This window comes from Nomascus leucogenys, chromosome 14 (assembly GCF_006542625.1).
Source record: "Nomascus leucogenys isolate Asia chromosome 14, Asia_NLE_v1, whole genome shotgun sequence".
Lineage (NCBI taxonomy): Eukaryota > Metazoa > Chordata > Mammalia > Primates > Hylobatidae > Nomascus > Nomascus leucogenys.
In genome coordinates, this window is record NC_044394.1 from 69,344,226 (window position 1) to 69,361,664 (window position 17,439).

Here is a 17,439-nt window from a genome sequence, read left to right on the forward strand (position 1 = left end):
TCTATCATTGCTGTAACAACTTACCACAAACCTAGTGGCTTAAAACAACACAAATTATTATCTTATAGTTTTCTAGTTCAGAAGTCTGACTCAGGTCTCACTGAGAACCTGTGGTCAAGATCAAGGTGTTGGCAGCACAGTGTTCTTTTTGGAGGCTCTGGAAGAGAATCCATTTCCTTGCCTTTTGCAGCTTCTAGAGGCCACCTCCATTCCTCCATCTTCAAAGCCAGAAACAGCATCTCTCTGAGCCCGATTCCTCACGTCTCTTTCTCTGGCTCTGGGCTTCCGCCTTTCTTTTCCACTTTTAAGGACGCTTCTGATGACATTGGGCCCACCCAGACAGCCAGGATCATCTCCCTTTCTGCTGATCAGCAACCTTAATTCTACCTGCAATCTTAATCCCCTTTGCCATATTACATAACATAGTCATAGCTTCTGGGGACATGGTCATCGTGGGGCCAGGGGATTATTTTGCCTACCACGGCTGCTTTAAATTCCTTGTCAAACAATTCCAACAACTGTGTTATCTCAGTGTTGGTGTCTGTTGATCATCTTTTCTCATTCAAATTGAGAATTACCTAGTTCTTGGTGTTAACAAGTGATTTTTTATTGTATCTTAGACATTTTAGGTAGTCTGTATGAGACTCTGGATCTTACTTAAATCTTCTACTTTAGCAGGCCTCCTCTGTTACTGTGCCAGCAGGGGAAAGAGGGATGTCACCTTGTTACTGCCAGGTGGGGGTGGAAGTCCAGGTATCCCACTTGGCTTGTACTAATACCAAGTTTGAGACCAGCCTGGCCAACATGGCTGGTGGGGCAGGGGTGCCTCATTACTCTTCCTATGTGGCTTTTGCCTCTGACGCTACCCTAGTAGAGCTAAGGGGTGCCTTGATACAGCCAGGCCAGGATGGAAATCTAGGGTCCCTGCTCAGCCTTTTCTGGAGAAGAGTGGGGATGGGGCCACATTTTTCTCTGTGGTGTTTTGCTGCAGTAGGGTGGGTGTTGGCTAAATCTTTCTGTCTTGCTACACTGCCTCTTTCCTCACCCTTTGGCTAGAGAGAGCAGCTTTCCTCGGGGCTTTTTGATCTGCTCCCATTGGCATTTCTGGGTTGCTGTCTTTTCCAGCACCAGTTGGGATATATTAGGCAAAAAGAAACCCAGGAATTCACCAGAGAGTCATTTCTCAGCTCTCAAGATTCCTAGTAAGTCTGTCTTCCCTCCTTTCAGAGTCTTCTGTTTATTTTATATAGTAATGTCCAGGGCTTTTAGCTGTACTTAGTGGGAAGAATAGACAGAAAGTGCATTATTCATCTTGTTCCAGAACTGTAAATTCAGCCTTTTTTGTAAAGGATTGCTTTGGTTGTTTTGTGTAGAAGTAACTAACTATCAAGGGTCACAGGCAGCAGCAAGAAAACTGATGTGGGAGGCTTCCCCCAGGGCTCTGGGGTCCCCATTTGGTGCATAGCCCCTGCTTAGCTCATTAGAATGAGCCCCACAAGTATGGCAGAAAGTGGACGTGTGCTGCTCATGCTCCACTAGCCTGGGAAGAGGCCAGCGTCAGGGCAGCTTCCCACGGCAAGCCCTTGAAGCATTGCTCGCTGCCACACCCTGTTTCCTCACGGTCTCTGTTATAGGAGCGAATCCAGCCACAGACCTGAGAGGCGCAGGCTTCCTTGCCCTCCTGCATCTGCTCTACCTGGTGATGGACTCAAAGACCTTGCTGATGGCGCGGGAGATTTTCCGCCTGTCTCGTCACCACATCCAGGTGAGACTTTGGTGGGAAGCCAGAGGAAAGGAAAGGGCTATGGAGCTAGGACCTGAGTGGCCGAGAGGGCTCCCAGGACAGCTGAGACAAACCAGGAATGGGCTTCCCCGTCAGTCTGATCTGCATTGAAATATGAGCTGTACCGCTCATTAGCTGTGTAGCTCAAACAAGTTCCTCGACTCCTCAGAGCCTTGATTCCCTCATCTGCAGAATGGAAATCATAGTGTTGTTAGAAATGCTTGTTCTTTGGTGCCATAAAGAAATAGCGCTTGAACATAAATTTAATTTCTTCAGCAAGGCTATTTTTTTACTTTCTGCAGAAAGGGTACACTCACTGGCAGTTTTGCCATGAGAATACACTGAATAAATGAGACAGGGTCATTTATAACTTGACCCATCTAGTTTACTGCTGTGTCCAGTTTCTATTGGCTGGAATGGGACTTCACATTTGTATTTGTCTTGATTGGCTAGCAACTTAGAAGTTTTTAAAAGAGGCAAAGGAAGAGGAGAACAAAGGAAGGAGGAAATAACTTGTGGAATCCTAAGAAAGGTAAAAACACCTTCAAATAAGGAAGAAGAATAGGCTATGACTTAATGCTTACTTGGACTAGTATAAACATGCCAGGGCAAATATTTAGGCTAAATTGTGGGAGCTAAGAACATAAAGTACAGTGATTTCTTCATTATGGCTAGCAGATATTTAAGAATGTTAGCAGAGGTCTTTGAATAAATTTTGCTTCTAAGAGAAGTTACTATTTATCTTAATTAAATGGGGAGGAAAGTCTTTGAAGAGGAACCTCTACTTTACTTTTTACAGTGTGAACCCCAAAAATCTGAGGTCTCAGTTAATTTAGAAAGTTTATTTTGCCAAGGTTGAGAACACACGCCTGTGACACAGCCTTAGGAGGTCCTGATGATATGTGCCCAAGGTAGTCAGAGCACAGCTTGGTTTTATACATTTTAGGGAGACACAAGACATCAATTAACATACGTAAGAACGAACATGCATTCGGTCCAGAAAGGCGGGACAACTAGAAGCAAAAGCGGGAGGACTCAAAGCGGGGAGGGGGCTTTCAGGTCATAGGTAGATAAGAGACAAATGATTGCATTTGAATTTCTGATTAGTGTCTCCAAAGGAGGCAATCAGATATGCATTTATCTCAGTGAGCAGAGGGGCAACTTTGAATAGAATGGGAGGCAGGTTTGCCCTAAGCAGTTCCTGGCTTGACATTTCCCTTTAGCTTAGTGATTTTGGGGGCCCAAGATATTTTCCTTCCACATTTTCCCCCTTTGCTTTTTAAAAATCTTTTGGAGAAAGCATTTTAGAAGAAAATGAATCTCTGGTCTTAGGTTTCATCTGATCTCTTATGGCTAGGATGGTTCATTCCTAGACGGATAGGTCCCGAGTTATTAGTAAAGTTCATTTTTAGAAGGTTGTGAAGTCTCATGTCCTATGAAGAGAAAATACGGGGAGGAAGGGAAAACAACAACAAACAAAAGAACAATCCTGGAAAATCAATATAGGCCACATTACTCTGAAGTCTATACATAAGTAGGCAGGTATGAAAGTGGCTTATGTATGTGAATAGGTTGCTGTTATTTTCTTCTGAAGTTGTCTGGCTTCAGTTTGCAGGGCTGTAAGAAAGCATGGCTTAGTTTTCAGTGACTCCAAATTAGGAAAATGGAAAAAAAAGGAGGAAAAGAAATTGAAAACATTATTTTGTTTTGTTTTGTTTTTTTGGAGACAGTGTCTCTCTGTGTCCTGTCGCCCAGGCTGGAGTGCAGTGGCGCGATAGCACACTGCAACCTTCGCCTCCCAGGTTCAAGTGATTCTCCTGCCTCAGCCTCCTGAGTAGCTGGGATTATAGGCACATGCCACCACGTCTGGCTAATTTTTGTATTTTTAGTAATGACAGGGTTTCACCATGTTGGTCAGGCTGGTCTCGAGCTCCTGACCTCATGATCCGCCCGCCTCAGCCTCCCAGAGTGCTGGGATTACAGGTGTGAGCCACCGTGCCTGGCTGAAAACATTATTTTGAAGACTTGTAGCCAAGAAAAATTAGAATTCAGCCCAAACTGTAGAAAATTATTAAAATTGAAAAACATTAGGCGAGACTAGGATCTAATGACAGGTGTACTATAGTTTTTGAAACATAATTTTTCTTTCTCCAGTTTCCTGTTTTTACTAAAGACAAATCATGGTAGGACCAATTTGCTTTATAATACTTGGCCAGATTATTTGTATAAAGTACAGCAAGAATAATTATTTTTCAAATAGGCTTTTTTTAAAAATTGGCTTTGATGGAACTTTGTTATATAGAAGGAATCTCAGGCAAGACTTTTTTTAAAGCCAAGCCTTGCCATGGATTTGTACCATCAAATATCTATGAGTTGGGTGAATTTCCTCTCCTCTTGAGGTTTCAGGATAAACCTGGGGCTCCTGGGACTGTCATAAAGTAACATTCTTTACTTAACACAAGTCAGAAACCCTGTTTGGGGACTGTGTACACAAAATATGAGGCCAGTTTCCCAAGGGCTTTATTGGCTTCATAAATCAAGTTTGAGATCTTAAAGGAAATCACATGGTTCCAGTCAAAGCCTTGGTAAAATAATCAGTTTCTCCAGTTGTGTCCTATTACCAATGAAAACAGATTCTTATATATATACACATATATATATATGTATATATATATACGTATATATATATATATACATATATATATATATATACGTATATATATATACACAAATAACTGTACTGCCATAAATTAAGAATACTCACAAATAGTTTCCAAATTCTGGAGAACTCAGGTAGAGAGAAACAAATATGTTCCAAATTTTGGTCATAGCAGTATACTAAATTGTTAAAAGCTGTCAATAGCTCAAAAGAAAAGTTTGAAGACTCTGAAAAACAAAACAAAGGATCAGCAATGTTTTAAGCAAAAGGTCAAAAAATTAGTTCAGTCCATGCAGTTAATTCCTGTTCTGCTTTGATATTCATGAACATTTTAGCTCTCCATGAGTCTGAAAGTTTTTCCTCTATTCTGATGTCACAATCTCCAAAGTTATCAGAAACCTGCATTCAAGAGCCCCTGTTAGAGTTTTATAGATGATTATTTATTTATTTATTTATTTATTTATTTATTTATTTATTTTTAGACTACTCTTGCTCTGTTGCACAGGATGAAGTGCAAGTGGTGCAATTTTGGCTCATGGCAACCTCCACCTCCCAGGTTCAAGCGATTCTCCTGCCTCAGCCTCCGAGTAGCTGGGATTACAGGCACCTGCCACCACACCCAGTTAATTTTTGTATTATTAATAGAGACAGGGTTTTGCCATGTTGGCCAGGCTGGTCTTGAACTCCTGACCTCAAGTGATGTGCTTGCCTCAGTCTCCCAAAGTGCTGAGATTACAGGCATGAGCCACCATGCCTGGCCTTTTATAGCTAATTATAAAACCACCTTCTAAAGGGGACCAAACAACACAACAACTGTCTGTGGATGACAAAAAGTTTTGGGGAAGCCATTGTTGAAGACACAATTGACAGGGAAATTTGTTACCTCTGTGGCACACAATAATTTAACGTAACAATTATAATTATTACTGATAATGTACACTGAGTTATATCAGAATTTTAGGAGTTTCCCATAACTTTGGAACACATACCAATAACATATTTATACAAATACAGCCCAAAGAAAATCGTACACCATTTCATATTTGACAATGCTTCCTGTATAATTTTTATACCAAATAAGCCAAATTATGTCATTTTTAGACTTTATGGAGCCTAATATTTTAACGGATTTATCAGGTCAGAAAAAGACATAATTTATGATTTGATTTTGGAAAGTTTGTCAAATATCACAGGTTTAAACTTGATATCACAGGTCATTGTAAAATAAGTCATTCTTTTAACCAAAGCAATAACTCAAGGATTTCAAAAAGAAGGTGAAAATCTCCATTCCTTGAGAGCGGAGACTTGATTTTTCAATCAATAAGCCCTAATAAAAACAGCATGAAGCCAATTAAATTTGTTTTTCAAAATTTTATAAACAATCTATAAAATTTTAATCTTGACCATAAGATATAACTTCCATAAGCCTTTTATAACCTTTATAACCTTTATTAAGGGGTTGGTTAATGCTTCAAGAAAATCTTGTTAATCTGACACAGGGGCTCATGTGCTGCTTTTGCATCAGTGTGCCTTTGACATTCATGATTAATTTATAAAGAAACTTAACCTATTTTATCTTTCAAAAATCAGCTCCTGCAATCTCATGCACCCACCTGTTCTGCAATAGTCCCTGGGCCTTGAGGAGTTGAGTAGCTTTAATTTCTGGCCCTGTGTCTTAGGAATGCAGTTTATTCTGATTGGCATCTTCTACCAGGCCTGAAGATGAGGCTTTAATTGCTGTCAATGTTTAAGATTTGGGCTGGGCGCCGTGGCTCACGCCTGTAATCTCAGCACTTTGGGAGGCCAAGGCGGGCAGATCATGAGATCAGGAGATCAAGACCATCTTGGGCAACACAGTGAAACCCCATCTCTACTAAAAATACAAAAAATTAGCCGGGTGTGGTGGCAGGCGCCTATAGTCCCAGCTACTCGGGAGGCTGAGGCAGGAGAATGGCGTGAACCCGGAAGGTGGAGCTTGCAGCGAGCCGAGATCTCGCCACCGCACTCCAGCTTGGGCGACAAAGTGAGACTCCGTCTCAAAAACAAAAACAAAAGATTTGGCAGGACATAGGACCGGGTGCGGCGGCTCACGTGTGTAAACCCAGCACTTTGGGAGGCCGAGGCGGGCAGTTCACGAGGTCAGGAGACCTAGACCACCCTGCCTAACATGGTGAAACCCTGTCTCAACTAAAAATACAAAAAATTAGCCGGGCGTGGTGGCGGGCACCTGTAGTCCCAGCTACTCAGGAGGCTGAGGCAGGAGAATGGCATGAACCTGGGAGGCGGAGCTTGTAGTGAGCTGAGATTGTGCCACTGCACTCCAGCCTGGGTGACAGAGTGAGACACTGTCTCCAAAAAAATAAAAAATTTGGCAGGACACATTGTTCTTTTTAGACCCAGGAGTTAAAGCCCTGTAACTAATGTCACAAGGACTTTTTTTGTTTTTTTGAGACAGAGTCTCACTTTTGTCACCCAGGCTGGAGTGCAGTGGTGCAATCTTGGCTCACTGCAATGTCTGCCTCTCAAGTTCAAGTGATTCTGCTGCCTCAGCCTCCCGAGTAGCTGGGACTACAGGCACGCGTCACCATGTCCATCTAATTTTTGTATTTTTAGTAGAGATGGGGTTTCACTATGTTGATCAGGCTGGTCTCGAACTCTTGACCTCAGGTGATCCACCCACCTCGGCCTCCCAAAGTGCTGGGATTACAGGTGTAAGCCACCGCGCCCGGCCAGCACTTTAAAAGCACATGCAGAAAGCTACACGGATGTGATAACCTTAATTTAAAAACAAGACAATTCAGTTACTTATCTAGGGATGGGTCTCAGGCTGTAGACTGCTCTCTACCATCCTAGAAGCAGGAAAAAAAACCAAACAAACAAAAAACTCATCTTCCCTGTTAGCTGTTAGAAGTGAGCTCAAACTCCATAAAGAAGTTACCTGCCTTCCATTGTCATGGAAACAGGAAATCTTGCCTTCCTCGTTAAAAGCAAGTAAAACTCCAGTAAAAGAAGAGGAGTTGTACAACAAAATAAACTTTAGATCTTTTTTGTTTGTTTGTTTTGAGATGGAGTTTCACTCTGTCACCCAGGCTGGTAATCTTGGCTCACTGCAGCCTCCACCTCCCGGGTTCAAGCAACTCTCCTGCCTCAGTCTCCCGAGTAGCTGGGGTTACAGGCACCCACCACCACGCCTGGCTAACTTTTGTATTTTTAGTAGAGACAGAGTTTCACCATATTAGTCAGGCTGGTCTTGAACTCCTTACCTCAGGTGATCCACCCGACTTGGCCTCCCAAAGTGTTGGGATTGTAGGTGTGAGCCACCACACCCAGCCAAAGATCTTGAACAAATTTGTGGAAATCAGGGATTCTCTAGAAGGTGTACTCCCAGACCTCAGCAAATTGTTCTGTTGGTTTGAGCCATAAAGTTGGCTCATGCTGGTACCAAGCACGGATAGGAGATTTGTCAAAGTTCAGGGGTACCTCCACTCAGAATCCCTCTGTGGTTACCAAAATGTGAACCCTAAAAATCTGAGACAGGTCTCAGTTAATTTAGAAAGTTTATTTTTCCAAGGTTGAGAATGCGCGCCTGTGACACAGCCTCAAGAGGTGCTGATGACATGTGCCTAAAGTCGTCAGGGCACAGCTTGGTTTTACAGTTTTAGGGAGATATGAGACATCAATTAACACCTGTAAGATGAGCATTGGTTCCTCCGGAAAGGTGGGAGGACTGGAAGCAAAAGCAGGATGACTGAAAGCAGGGAGGAGGTTTCCAGGTCATAGGTAGATAAGGGACAAATGGTTGTGTTCTTTTGAGCATCTGATTAGCTTTTCCAAAGGAGGCAATCAGATAATGCATTTATCTCAGTGAGCAGAGGGGTAACTTTGAATAGAGTGGGAGGCAGGTTTGCCCTAAGCAGTTTCCAGCTTGACATTTCTCTTTAGCTTAGTGATTTGGGGAACCCAAGATATTTTGTTTTCACAATAGAAACTTTAGCTGGCTCACTGGGAAAATTAGAGACAATGTACGAAGGTAGCAAGCACAGCTGTGATGTTGCTGTTTCAACTCTCTGCCCTCCCTGAGGAAATCCCTTGCACAGGGATAGTGTCTCTTGGCCCTGAAAGAGAAGAATTAGCCTCCACGTGCCCAAGAGGAGGAGAGGGACCTCCATGGGTCATGTGAGCCACAGACTTACCAACAAGCCAGAGGTGCTTCAGTAGCTCCTCTGTCTCTGTCTGGACCTGCCCTCTGGGGTTGGGTTTTATGGTTTTCTCAAGTAGCAAAAGGTAGCAATCCCTCCATTTTATTTTTATTTTTTGAGACAGAGTCTCACCCTGTCACCCAGGCTGGAATGCAGTGTCACAATCACAGCTCACTGCAACCTCGACCTCCCAGGCTCAAGCAATCTTCCCACCTCAGCCTCCCGAGTAGCTGGGACTACTGGTGTGCGGTACCGTGCCCAGCTAATTTTATATTTTTAATAGTCTCTCCATTTTAGAAAACAAATTTGACCTGTTTCCTGCCATCTGTCTATCCCATATTCATGGGACCTAGGATTCATTCATTCACTGAATGAAGATTTTCTCAGCATCCCTTGGTGCTAGTTATTCTTCCTGGTGCTTGGGATACATCAGTAAATAAAACAAAGATTCTTCCAGCAGAGATGACCATAAGCTGAATATATCAATACATTATAGAGTGCTCTAGAAGGTAACAAGTACTAAGGAAAAATAAATAGGATAGAGTTGAGAGAATGTGGAGAGACGGTTACAGTATTTTTATAGGGTGGTCAGGGTAGCTGTCATGAGAGAGTGAGACTTAAACCAAACCTTGGAGGTGGGAATTTTAGCCAAGCTGATGTGTGGGAGAGGAATATACCAGGCAGAGGGATTAGCTAGAACTAAGGTCTCAAGAAAGGAGCGTGTCTAGCATAGATAATGAGTATTAGGGAAGCCACCGGAGTGGAAAGAACACAGGAAGTTTCACTCGCGTCCGTGTGAAGAGACCACCAAACAGGCTTTGTGTGAGCAACAAGGCTGTTTATTTCACCTGGGTGCAGGCAGGCTGAGTCCGAAAAGAGAGTCAGCAAAGGGAGATAGGGGTGGGGCCGTTTTATAGGATTTGGGTAGGTAGTGGAAAATTACAGTCAAAGGGGGTTGTTCTCTGGCTGGCAGGGGTGGGGGTCACAAGGTGCTCAGTTGGGGAGCTTTTGAGCCAGGATGAGCCAGGAGAAGGAATTTTACAAGGTAATGTCATCAGCTAAGGCAGGAACAGGCCATTTTCACTTGTTTTGTCATTCTTCAGTTACTTCAGGCCATCTGGATTTATATGTGCAGGTTTGGGCCCAGAGGCTTGACAGGAAGGGCAGTAGGAGAGGCAGTCATAGAGGTGATGGGCTAGAGGGTGCAGGGCCTAGCAGGCCATGAAAAGGACTCTAGGTTTTACGCTGGGTAAAATGAGGAGGCACTGCAGGGCTTTGAGCAGCAGAGTAACACAGTCCATCTTACTTTTTTTTTTAAAATGGATCCTACCAGCTGCTAAGTTAAGAATAATTTCCAGTGAGGGCTTTTGTAGTAAGTTAGAGATGATGCTGGTTTGGACCAGCATTATTTTCAGAGGTGGTGGTGCAAAGTGGTCAGATTCTGGATGTAGAATGTTGAGTATATGGGCTTAAGAGAGTAGAGCCAGCAAGTTTTTCTAATGAACTGGATGCGAGTTTAAGAAGAAAAAAGGGTTGGGTGTGGTGGCTCACGCTTGTAATCCCAGCGTTTTGGGCAGAGGCAGGAGGATGACTTGAACCCAGGAGTTTCAGGCCAACCTGGGCAACAATGGGACAGAGGGAGACGCTGTATCGAAAAAAACACAAAGAAACACTTCAGCTTCCTCGCTTACAACATGGGAAAATAATTTCAACCTCATAGAGGTGTCCCAAATTGTAGATAAACAATGTAAAGTGCCAGGCACATTAGGCACTATCTTGTGTTTTTCAAATCAGTTGAATACATATCTGCTTACACACACACACACACACACACACTCACAACCATGAGTAAGGTGGATCCCTTCTTGAATCTGAAACTTTTTCTATGCAAAACAAAGACTCATACAGTTTCTGCCACCCGGGCAATTTTTCATTTCTAACTTTTGCTGAATATCTCTGTATCTTTTTGGAAGAAACACCCATTAAATCTCAAGGCTTCCCATATGCCTGTCTATTCCAGGACACATTGGAGGGGACCAGAGTGGGCCTTCGTGAGTATCTGGTCTGGAGATATACCAGGACCTCACAAGCTGAGGAAGTAGGCATATTCTGTGGTCTTCATGATACAGGAAGGGAATATCCAGGTCAAGTTTGAAGACTGTGGTTGTTAGCTTATGAAATGGTGTGGCCTCTTGCAAGGACATTGCTTTGTTATATCAGATGCCCGGAGGTTGAGGAGTATCTTAGCTATCACTGGTCCAGCCCTCTCATTTTAGTGGTAAGGAAACAGAGACCCAGACAGAGGAAATGGCTTCCCCAAGGTCCTCCAGCTGAGATCAGTCTCAGAGTCTCAGCGATCAGTCATCTCTGACCTCAGTTCCCCTTCTTGTGGTATATGAAGGCTCTCTTGTAAGACCTGCCTGCAGAAATATGGAAACCACAGTAGAGGGCTATTGCGGGCTCAGAATCCCCCACGTGTTTTCAAAGAAGGGCTTGAATGAGGTAAGGGAGCAAGTCACTGAGATGTCAGGGAAAAGCGTCCAGGCAGAGGGAATAGCAAGATGAGAGAGGGTGTCCTGGGTACTTCAACCTTCACAGACCTAGACTGGCCACTCTGACCTGTTTCTTATCCCTTCGCCTGCTGGCCTTTGAGGAATTCATCAGAGACTTTTATTTACTCCACATGTCAGACAATAAGAAGCAATAGCAGGCCGGGCCTGGTGGCTCACACCTGTAATCCCAGCACTTTGGGAGGCCGAGGCGGGTGGATCACCTGAGGTCAGGAGTTCAAAACCAGCCTGACCAACATGGTGAAACCCTGTCTCTACTAAAAATACAAAAATTAGCTAGGTGTGGTGGAAGGCGCCTGTAATCCCAGCTACTTGGCAGGCTGAGGCAGGAGAATCGCTTGAACTTGGGAGGCGGAGGTTGCAGTGAGCCGAGATTGCACCATTGCACTCCAGCCTGGCAACAAAAGCAAAACTCCACCTCAAAAAAAAAAACAAAAAAGAGATCAGAGCTAATGTTATGTGTTCTTACCACAATAAAATGTTTTTTTTAAAAAAACATGTTTAAGGAAGAATAGTTTAATGCCATAAAATAAGAGAGCTGGTTTAGGTGTCAGAAGCTAGATTCAAGTTCAAGCTGCAGTGTTAGTAGCTGTGACTTAAGGCAAGTCACTTAACCTCTTAGGGCCTCAGTGTACTACTTTATGAAATGAGGGGGTTGGCCTAAGGTCCCTTCCAGCTTTACTTTATAATACCTTGAACTATAGGTAATTCCAATGTTTTAAAGTAATACAGGCCGGGCGTGGTGGCTCACACCTGTAATCCCAGCACTTTAGGAGGCCGAGGTGGGCAGATCACGTGAGGTCAGGAGTTTGAGACCAACCCGGCCAACACGGTGAAACTCCATCTCTACTGAAAATACAAAAAAAATTAACTGGGCGTGGTGGCACATGCCTGTAACCCCAGCTACTTGGGAGGCTGAGGTAGAATTGCTTGAACTCGGGAGGCTGAGGTTGCAGTGAGCCAAGATGCTGCCATTGCACTCTATCTAGCCTGGGCAACAAGGGCGAAACTCCATCCCAAAATAAATAAATAAATAAATAACTTATGTAAAAAATAAAGTAAAACAGGCCGGGCACAGTGGCTCACACCTGTAATCCCAACACTTTGGGAGGCCAAGGTGGGTGAATCGCTTAAGGTCAGAAGTTCAAGACCAGCCTGGCCAATTTGGTGAAACCCTCTCTACTAAAAATACAAAATATTACCTGAGTGTGGTGGCAGGTGTCTGTAATCCCAGTTAGTCGGGAGGCTGAGGCAGGAGAATAGCTTGAACCCAGGAGGGCAGAGGTTGCAGTGAGCTGACATCGTGCCACTGCACTCCAGCCAGGGCAGCAGAGCGAGACTCTGTTTCAAAAATAAATAAATAAATAAAGTTTAACTTGACTGGCAGCCCTCATGAATCTTGAAAACAAAGAGTTTTTCAGGAGAGAATTTATGAGATCAGAATACCAGCTGGGGGATATAGCCCTGCCAGCAGCCAGTCTCGTTCTCTCCTAAGGAGAAAGTTAAAGTTTTAGGTACCCATGGGACAACCTGCTAAAGGAGAATTGTCCAAAATTGCAAATGCTAGGGGGACTCCCAGACTCCTATCCATCCCAGTGGTATGGAAGTGCTTCGACCACGCTGTCCTAAGGAGTAGCGCTACAGCACAGTCGCACTGAGAGAGGCACCGTGCATTGGGTTCCTTGCTGGCAGGCGAGGAAGCACTTTATAATGATGCTTACCGGCTGGGCGTGGTGGCTCATGCTGTAATCCCAGCACTTTGGGAGGCCAAGGCGGGTGGATCACTTGAGGTCAGGAGTTCGAGACCAGCCTGGGCAACATGGCGAAATCCCGTCTCTACTAAAAGTACAAAAATTTAGCTGGGTTGCTGGCGCACGCCTGTAATCCCAGCTACTCCGGAGGCTGAGGCATGAGAATCCCTTGAACCTGGGAGGTGGAGGTTGCAGTGAGCCAAGTTCACACCACTGCACTCCAGCCTGGGCGACAGAGTGGGACTCCACCTCAAAAACACACACACACATACACACAAATAATGCTTACTTACAGACAACAATTCTTATAGTTTTCCAAGCAGTTTCCATCACTCCATTCCATCAACATGCCCATCCTGTGAGAGAGGGAGGGCCGAGATGAGCCTTGTCAATCTCCCCTTCCAGCAGAGGAATGTGCGGGTAAGAGAGTCACAATGTTTCTGAACAAAGCCATAGCTCATAAGTGGTGAAGCTGGGCCTGGAGCCCCTGTTTCCTGATAGCTGGCCTGGCGGTGGGCTCTGTACAGCATTGATTCCCAGCCAGCAGCACACCCTGAAGAGTCGCATAGCAGTGAGAGTGCAGACGCTTAGACTCTCCCCATCAGAACCACTCAATTGGAATCTTCAGGGTTGGGGCCAGGTCAGCAGCAGCCGCAGAAGATACTCTGGTCTTCCTGCTTCAGCAGACAAAGGTTCCTAAGCCCAAACATGAGGCATGAGGATAAATGAAATTGTAAATGGAAGCACAAAAATGTCCAGGTCTGAGTTCCTCTTTTGTGTTTTAGTCAGTTTCAGTGCAGTATTTTAGCTCTAAACAATGCTTTTTAGGTCTGAGGGAACTGCTGAAGGAAAGGAGACATTTAGATCTGAAATCTAATTTTTTTAACCATTTTTTGATAAGTAGGCTTTTTTTTTTTTTTTTTTTTTTTGAGATGGAGTCTCACTCTGTCGCCAGGCTAGAATGCATGGCACGATATCAGCTCACTGCAACCTCTGCCTCCCGAGTTCAAGCGATTCTTCTGCCTGAGCCTCCCAAATAGCTGGAATTACAAGTGCCCACCACTACACCTAGCTAATTTTTGTGTTTTTAGGAGAGACAGGGTTTCACCATGTTGGTCAGGCTAGTCTTGAACTCCTGACCTCAAGTGATGTGCCCACCTCAGCTTCCCAAAATGCTGGGATTACAGGCATGAGCCACCATGCCTGGCGGGTAAGTGGGCTTTTTAAGAATGTTCCCCGGGCTGGGCGTGGTGGCTCACGCCTGTAATCCCAGCACTTTGGGAGGCCAAGACAGGCAGATCACTTGAGGTTGGGAATTCGAGACCATCCTGATCAACACGTCAACATGGAGAAACCTTGTCTCTACTAAAAATACAAAATTAGCCAGGCATGGTGGCGCATGCCTGTAATCCCAGCTACTCGGGAGGCTGAGGCAGGAGAATCTCTTGAACCTGTGAGGCGGAGGTTGCGGTGAGCTGAGATCGTGCCACTGCACTCCAGCCTGAGCAACAAGAGTGAAACTCCGTCTCAAAAATAGAATGTTCCTGAGAATGGATGAACACTAAGTTCAGGTCCTCTGTTAATAATGTTGTTACCATACTGTTTTTCTCATATTTATTTTTAGATTGAAAGAAATCAAGGGAAGGGATGATATTATGCAAGTATATATGATCATTAAATAGGCAATAGCTGAAGGTACAGAGGTATACATGAAGGTCAGCACTAATGCTGTTCTCAGCTACCCATGTTGAGGCAAGTATAATAATGATGAACATTTGTAGGCAGGGCGCAGTGGCTCACGCTTGTAATCCCAGCACTTTGGGAGGCTGAGGCGGGCAGATCAGTTGAGGTCAGGAGTTCAAGACCAGCCTGACCAACATGGTGAAACCCTGTCTCTACTCAAAATACAAAAATTAGCCAGGTGTGGTGGCACGTGCCTATAGTCCCAGCTATTCGGGAGGCTGAGGCAGAATCCCTTGAACCCAGGAGACAGAGGTTGCAGTGAACCAAGATCACGCCCCTGCACTGCACTCCAGCCTGGGCGACAGAGCAAGACTCCATCTCAAAAAAAAAAAAAAAAATCTGTCTCATGGAGTTGTAATGATTAGTGACTTGACTTTACCTAGTGTGGCACTAGCGCTGGATTTCCAAGACCACCTGCAGGTTCAATGATTCCTGAGAGACTCAAGGGACTCTACGTATAGTTACACTTGACAGTTCTGATTTAGTACAACGGAAGCAAAACCAGCAAAGGGAAGAATTACATGGGACAAATTCCACAGGAAACCAGGTGCTGATGTACAAGAGGCCTCTCCCAATGGAATCACACAGAACGCACTTCATTCTTCCACTGCCAAATTGTGCAATACGTGTAAAATGTCACCAATCAGGGAAGCTCATTAGAGGTACCCAGTACTCAAGTTTTTTACCATGACATGCTGGTCATGTAGGCACCCTCTGCCTAGCACATACCAAAATTCTGGAATCACAGAGGGAAAGCTGGTGTTCTGCATAAAGTATCTTTTTTGTGTTTGTTTTTTTGAAAAAAAAAAAAAAAAAATTTTGTAGAGACAGGCTGGTCTTGAACTCCTAGACTCAAGTGATCCATCCGCCTGTAATCCCAAAGTGCTAGATTGTGAGCCCCGGGCCAAGCCAGGAAAAACTATCTTGTTTGCGTGAGCAGTTGAGGAACAATGTTAGGGAATGATGGGAACTATCTTAAAATCCAAGTTCTCAGCTGTCAGCCATGGCCTGATCTAAGCATTTTCTAAGGCTCAGGCTCTAAGGAGTCTCAGGCCTGCTGTGTTAACTTTTTTCTGCACAGCACTCAAAGTTTATGTCCTTTCTGATTTTGAGAGATGGGAAGACTGAGTTTCACAGAGGTTGGGTGACCTTCTCAAGGACACACAGCTACCAGGTAGCCAGGCCAAGATCTGGAATTCAGGTGTCATGGAAGACCCTGAGAAAAATCTCTGTGGAGCCAGAAGACCTTCTGCAGCTCAGCACTGTCCAGAACTTTCTGCAGTGACAGAAGTGGTCTAGATATTGGAAATGCACCATCCAGTACAGCAGCCACTAAGCACACGTGACTACTGAGCACTGGAAATGTGGCTAGTACCACTAAGGAGCTGAATTTCTATTTGTTTTTAATGTTTAATTTATTTAAATAGCTACATGCAGCTGGTCGCCACCATATTGGGCAGTACAGTTCTGTACTATAATGTAATGGATTTTTCTTCAATTGGGAAGCAGGTGGGATAAATAGACCTTGGTTCTTGTTCTGTACTAAGGAATGCACTGGTCTATGTGTTCCTCTCACTGGGTGTCCTTGTGTATGTGCAACAGGGGAAAATAACATGTCATGTCTGCAAGTTCCCTGAAAAAAAGGCCCTTTCCATTCAGCGATTTTGCAAGCTTGCTTTCATTGTTATTAAAGAAAGGAGCTTGCCTGACTAAACATAGAGCATTAAAGCTGTCCCTGTAGGGGATTCTGAGGCCTGTCCTGGTGAAGCTCCCCTGCCAGACTCAGGCTGCCTCCTCTCGGGGTCTGACCCACACAGCCGGTTCTCAGGCCTCTGTGTTATCGTGAGATGGGGTGTGCCCACAAGTCAGGATGACCTTCTACCCACATGCATCTTCTCTATCTGCCTGAGGATGAGGTGCTCATGAGCAGCCAGACAACCAGAAGCTCAAAGAAGGGGAGAGGAGACTTTAAGAACCTGTAGGGCTAGTTAGAGCACTGAGCCTCTCACTTCTGTCTTCATCCTGATGCCAGGAGGTGATGTGGGCCCAGGGGTTGGGTCTGCTGCAGGCCAAGGAGAGCTGATGGGTCAGGATGAAGAGGCTGGAGAGCTAGCACGGGGGTTGTGCACACCAGCTCTGGAGCAAATAACCTAGTTGGTATCCTGGTTCCCATGCCTTAGGAAAGTTACTTAAGGTCACTGAGCCTTAGTTCCTCATCTGTAAGACGGGAAGAAGATGATTGGGGAAATTAAGTGGAGGCAATAATAATATCAGCTGTTGCCTCTGGGGCTGTGCTTGCCTGCGAGCCACACCAGGCTGCAGATGACAGGAAACACAGTGAGAGCTGGAGTTGCTGCTGACTGGGTGCCCCCTCCATTCCAGCAATTCCCTTTCTGTTTGATGTCTGTGAACATCACCCACATCGCCATCCAGGCCTTGAGAGAGGAGTGTCTCTCCAGGTGAGTCCCCAAACACCAGCTGGTTAGAGTGACCCAGCAAAGCCTGGTTTGTCCCCACTCTGGCTTCATTTTCCCCAGCTCTACTCCACCTGCTGGCTCTTGGAGGGCCTGGACAAAGTCCCCATGCACCAGTCTCCCCAGGACAGCTCTCCTCCCACCCCTGGTCTCAGATGTCAGGCTCCTAGGGAATGGTGGGGGCATCCTGGGTTTGGGCTGGCTCCCCTGGGGAAATGGGGAGGGAAGGCGGGAGGGAACCTAGGTCTCAGCCTTCATCC

General features: G+C 45.0%; 1 protein-coding gene across 1 annotated transcript in view; it reads left to right on the forward strand.

The window, feature by feature from the left end:
• Positions 1-17,439, forward strand: part of ELMOD3 (ELMO domain containing 3) — a 39,657-nt gene that overhangs the window by 20,567 nt on the left and 1,651 nt on the right. The window contains 2 exon segments of the mRNA XM_030827997.1: positions 1,635-1,765; positions 17,088-17,168. Coding sequence (XP_030683857.1) covers positions 1,635-1,765; positions 17,088-17,168 — 212 coding nt within the window.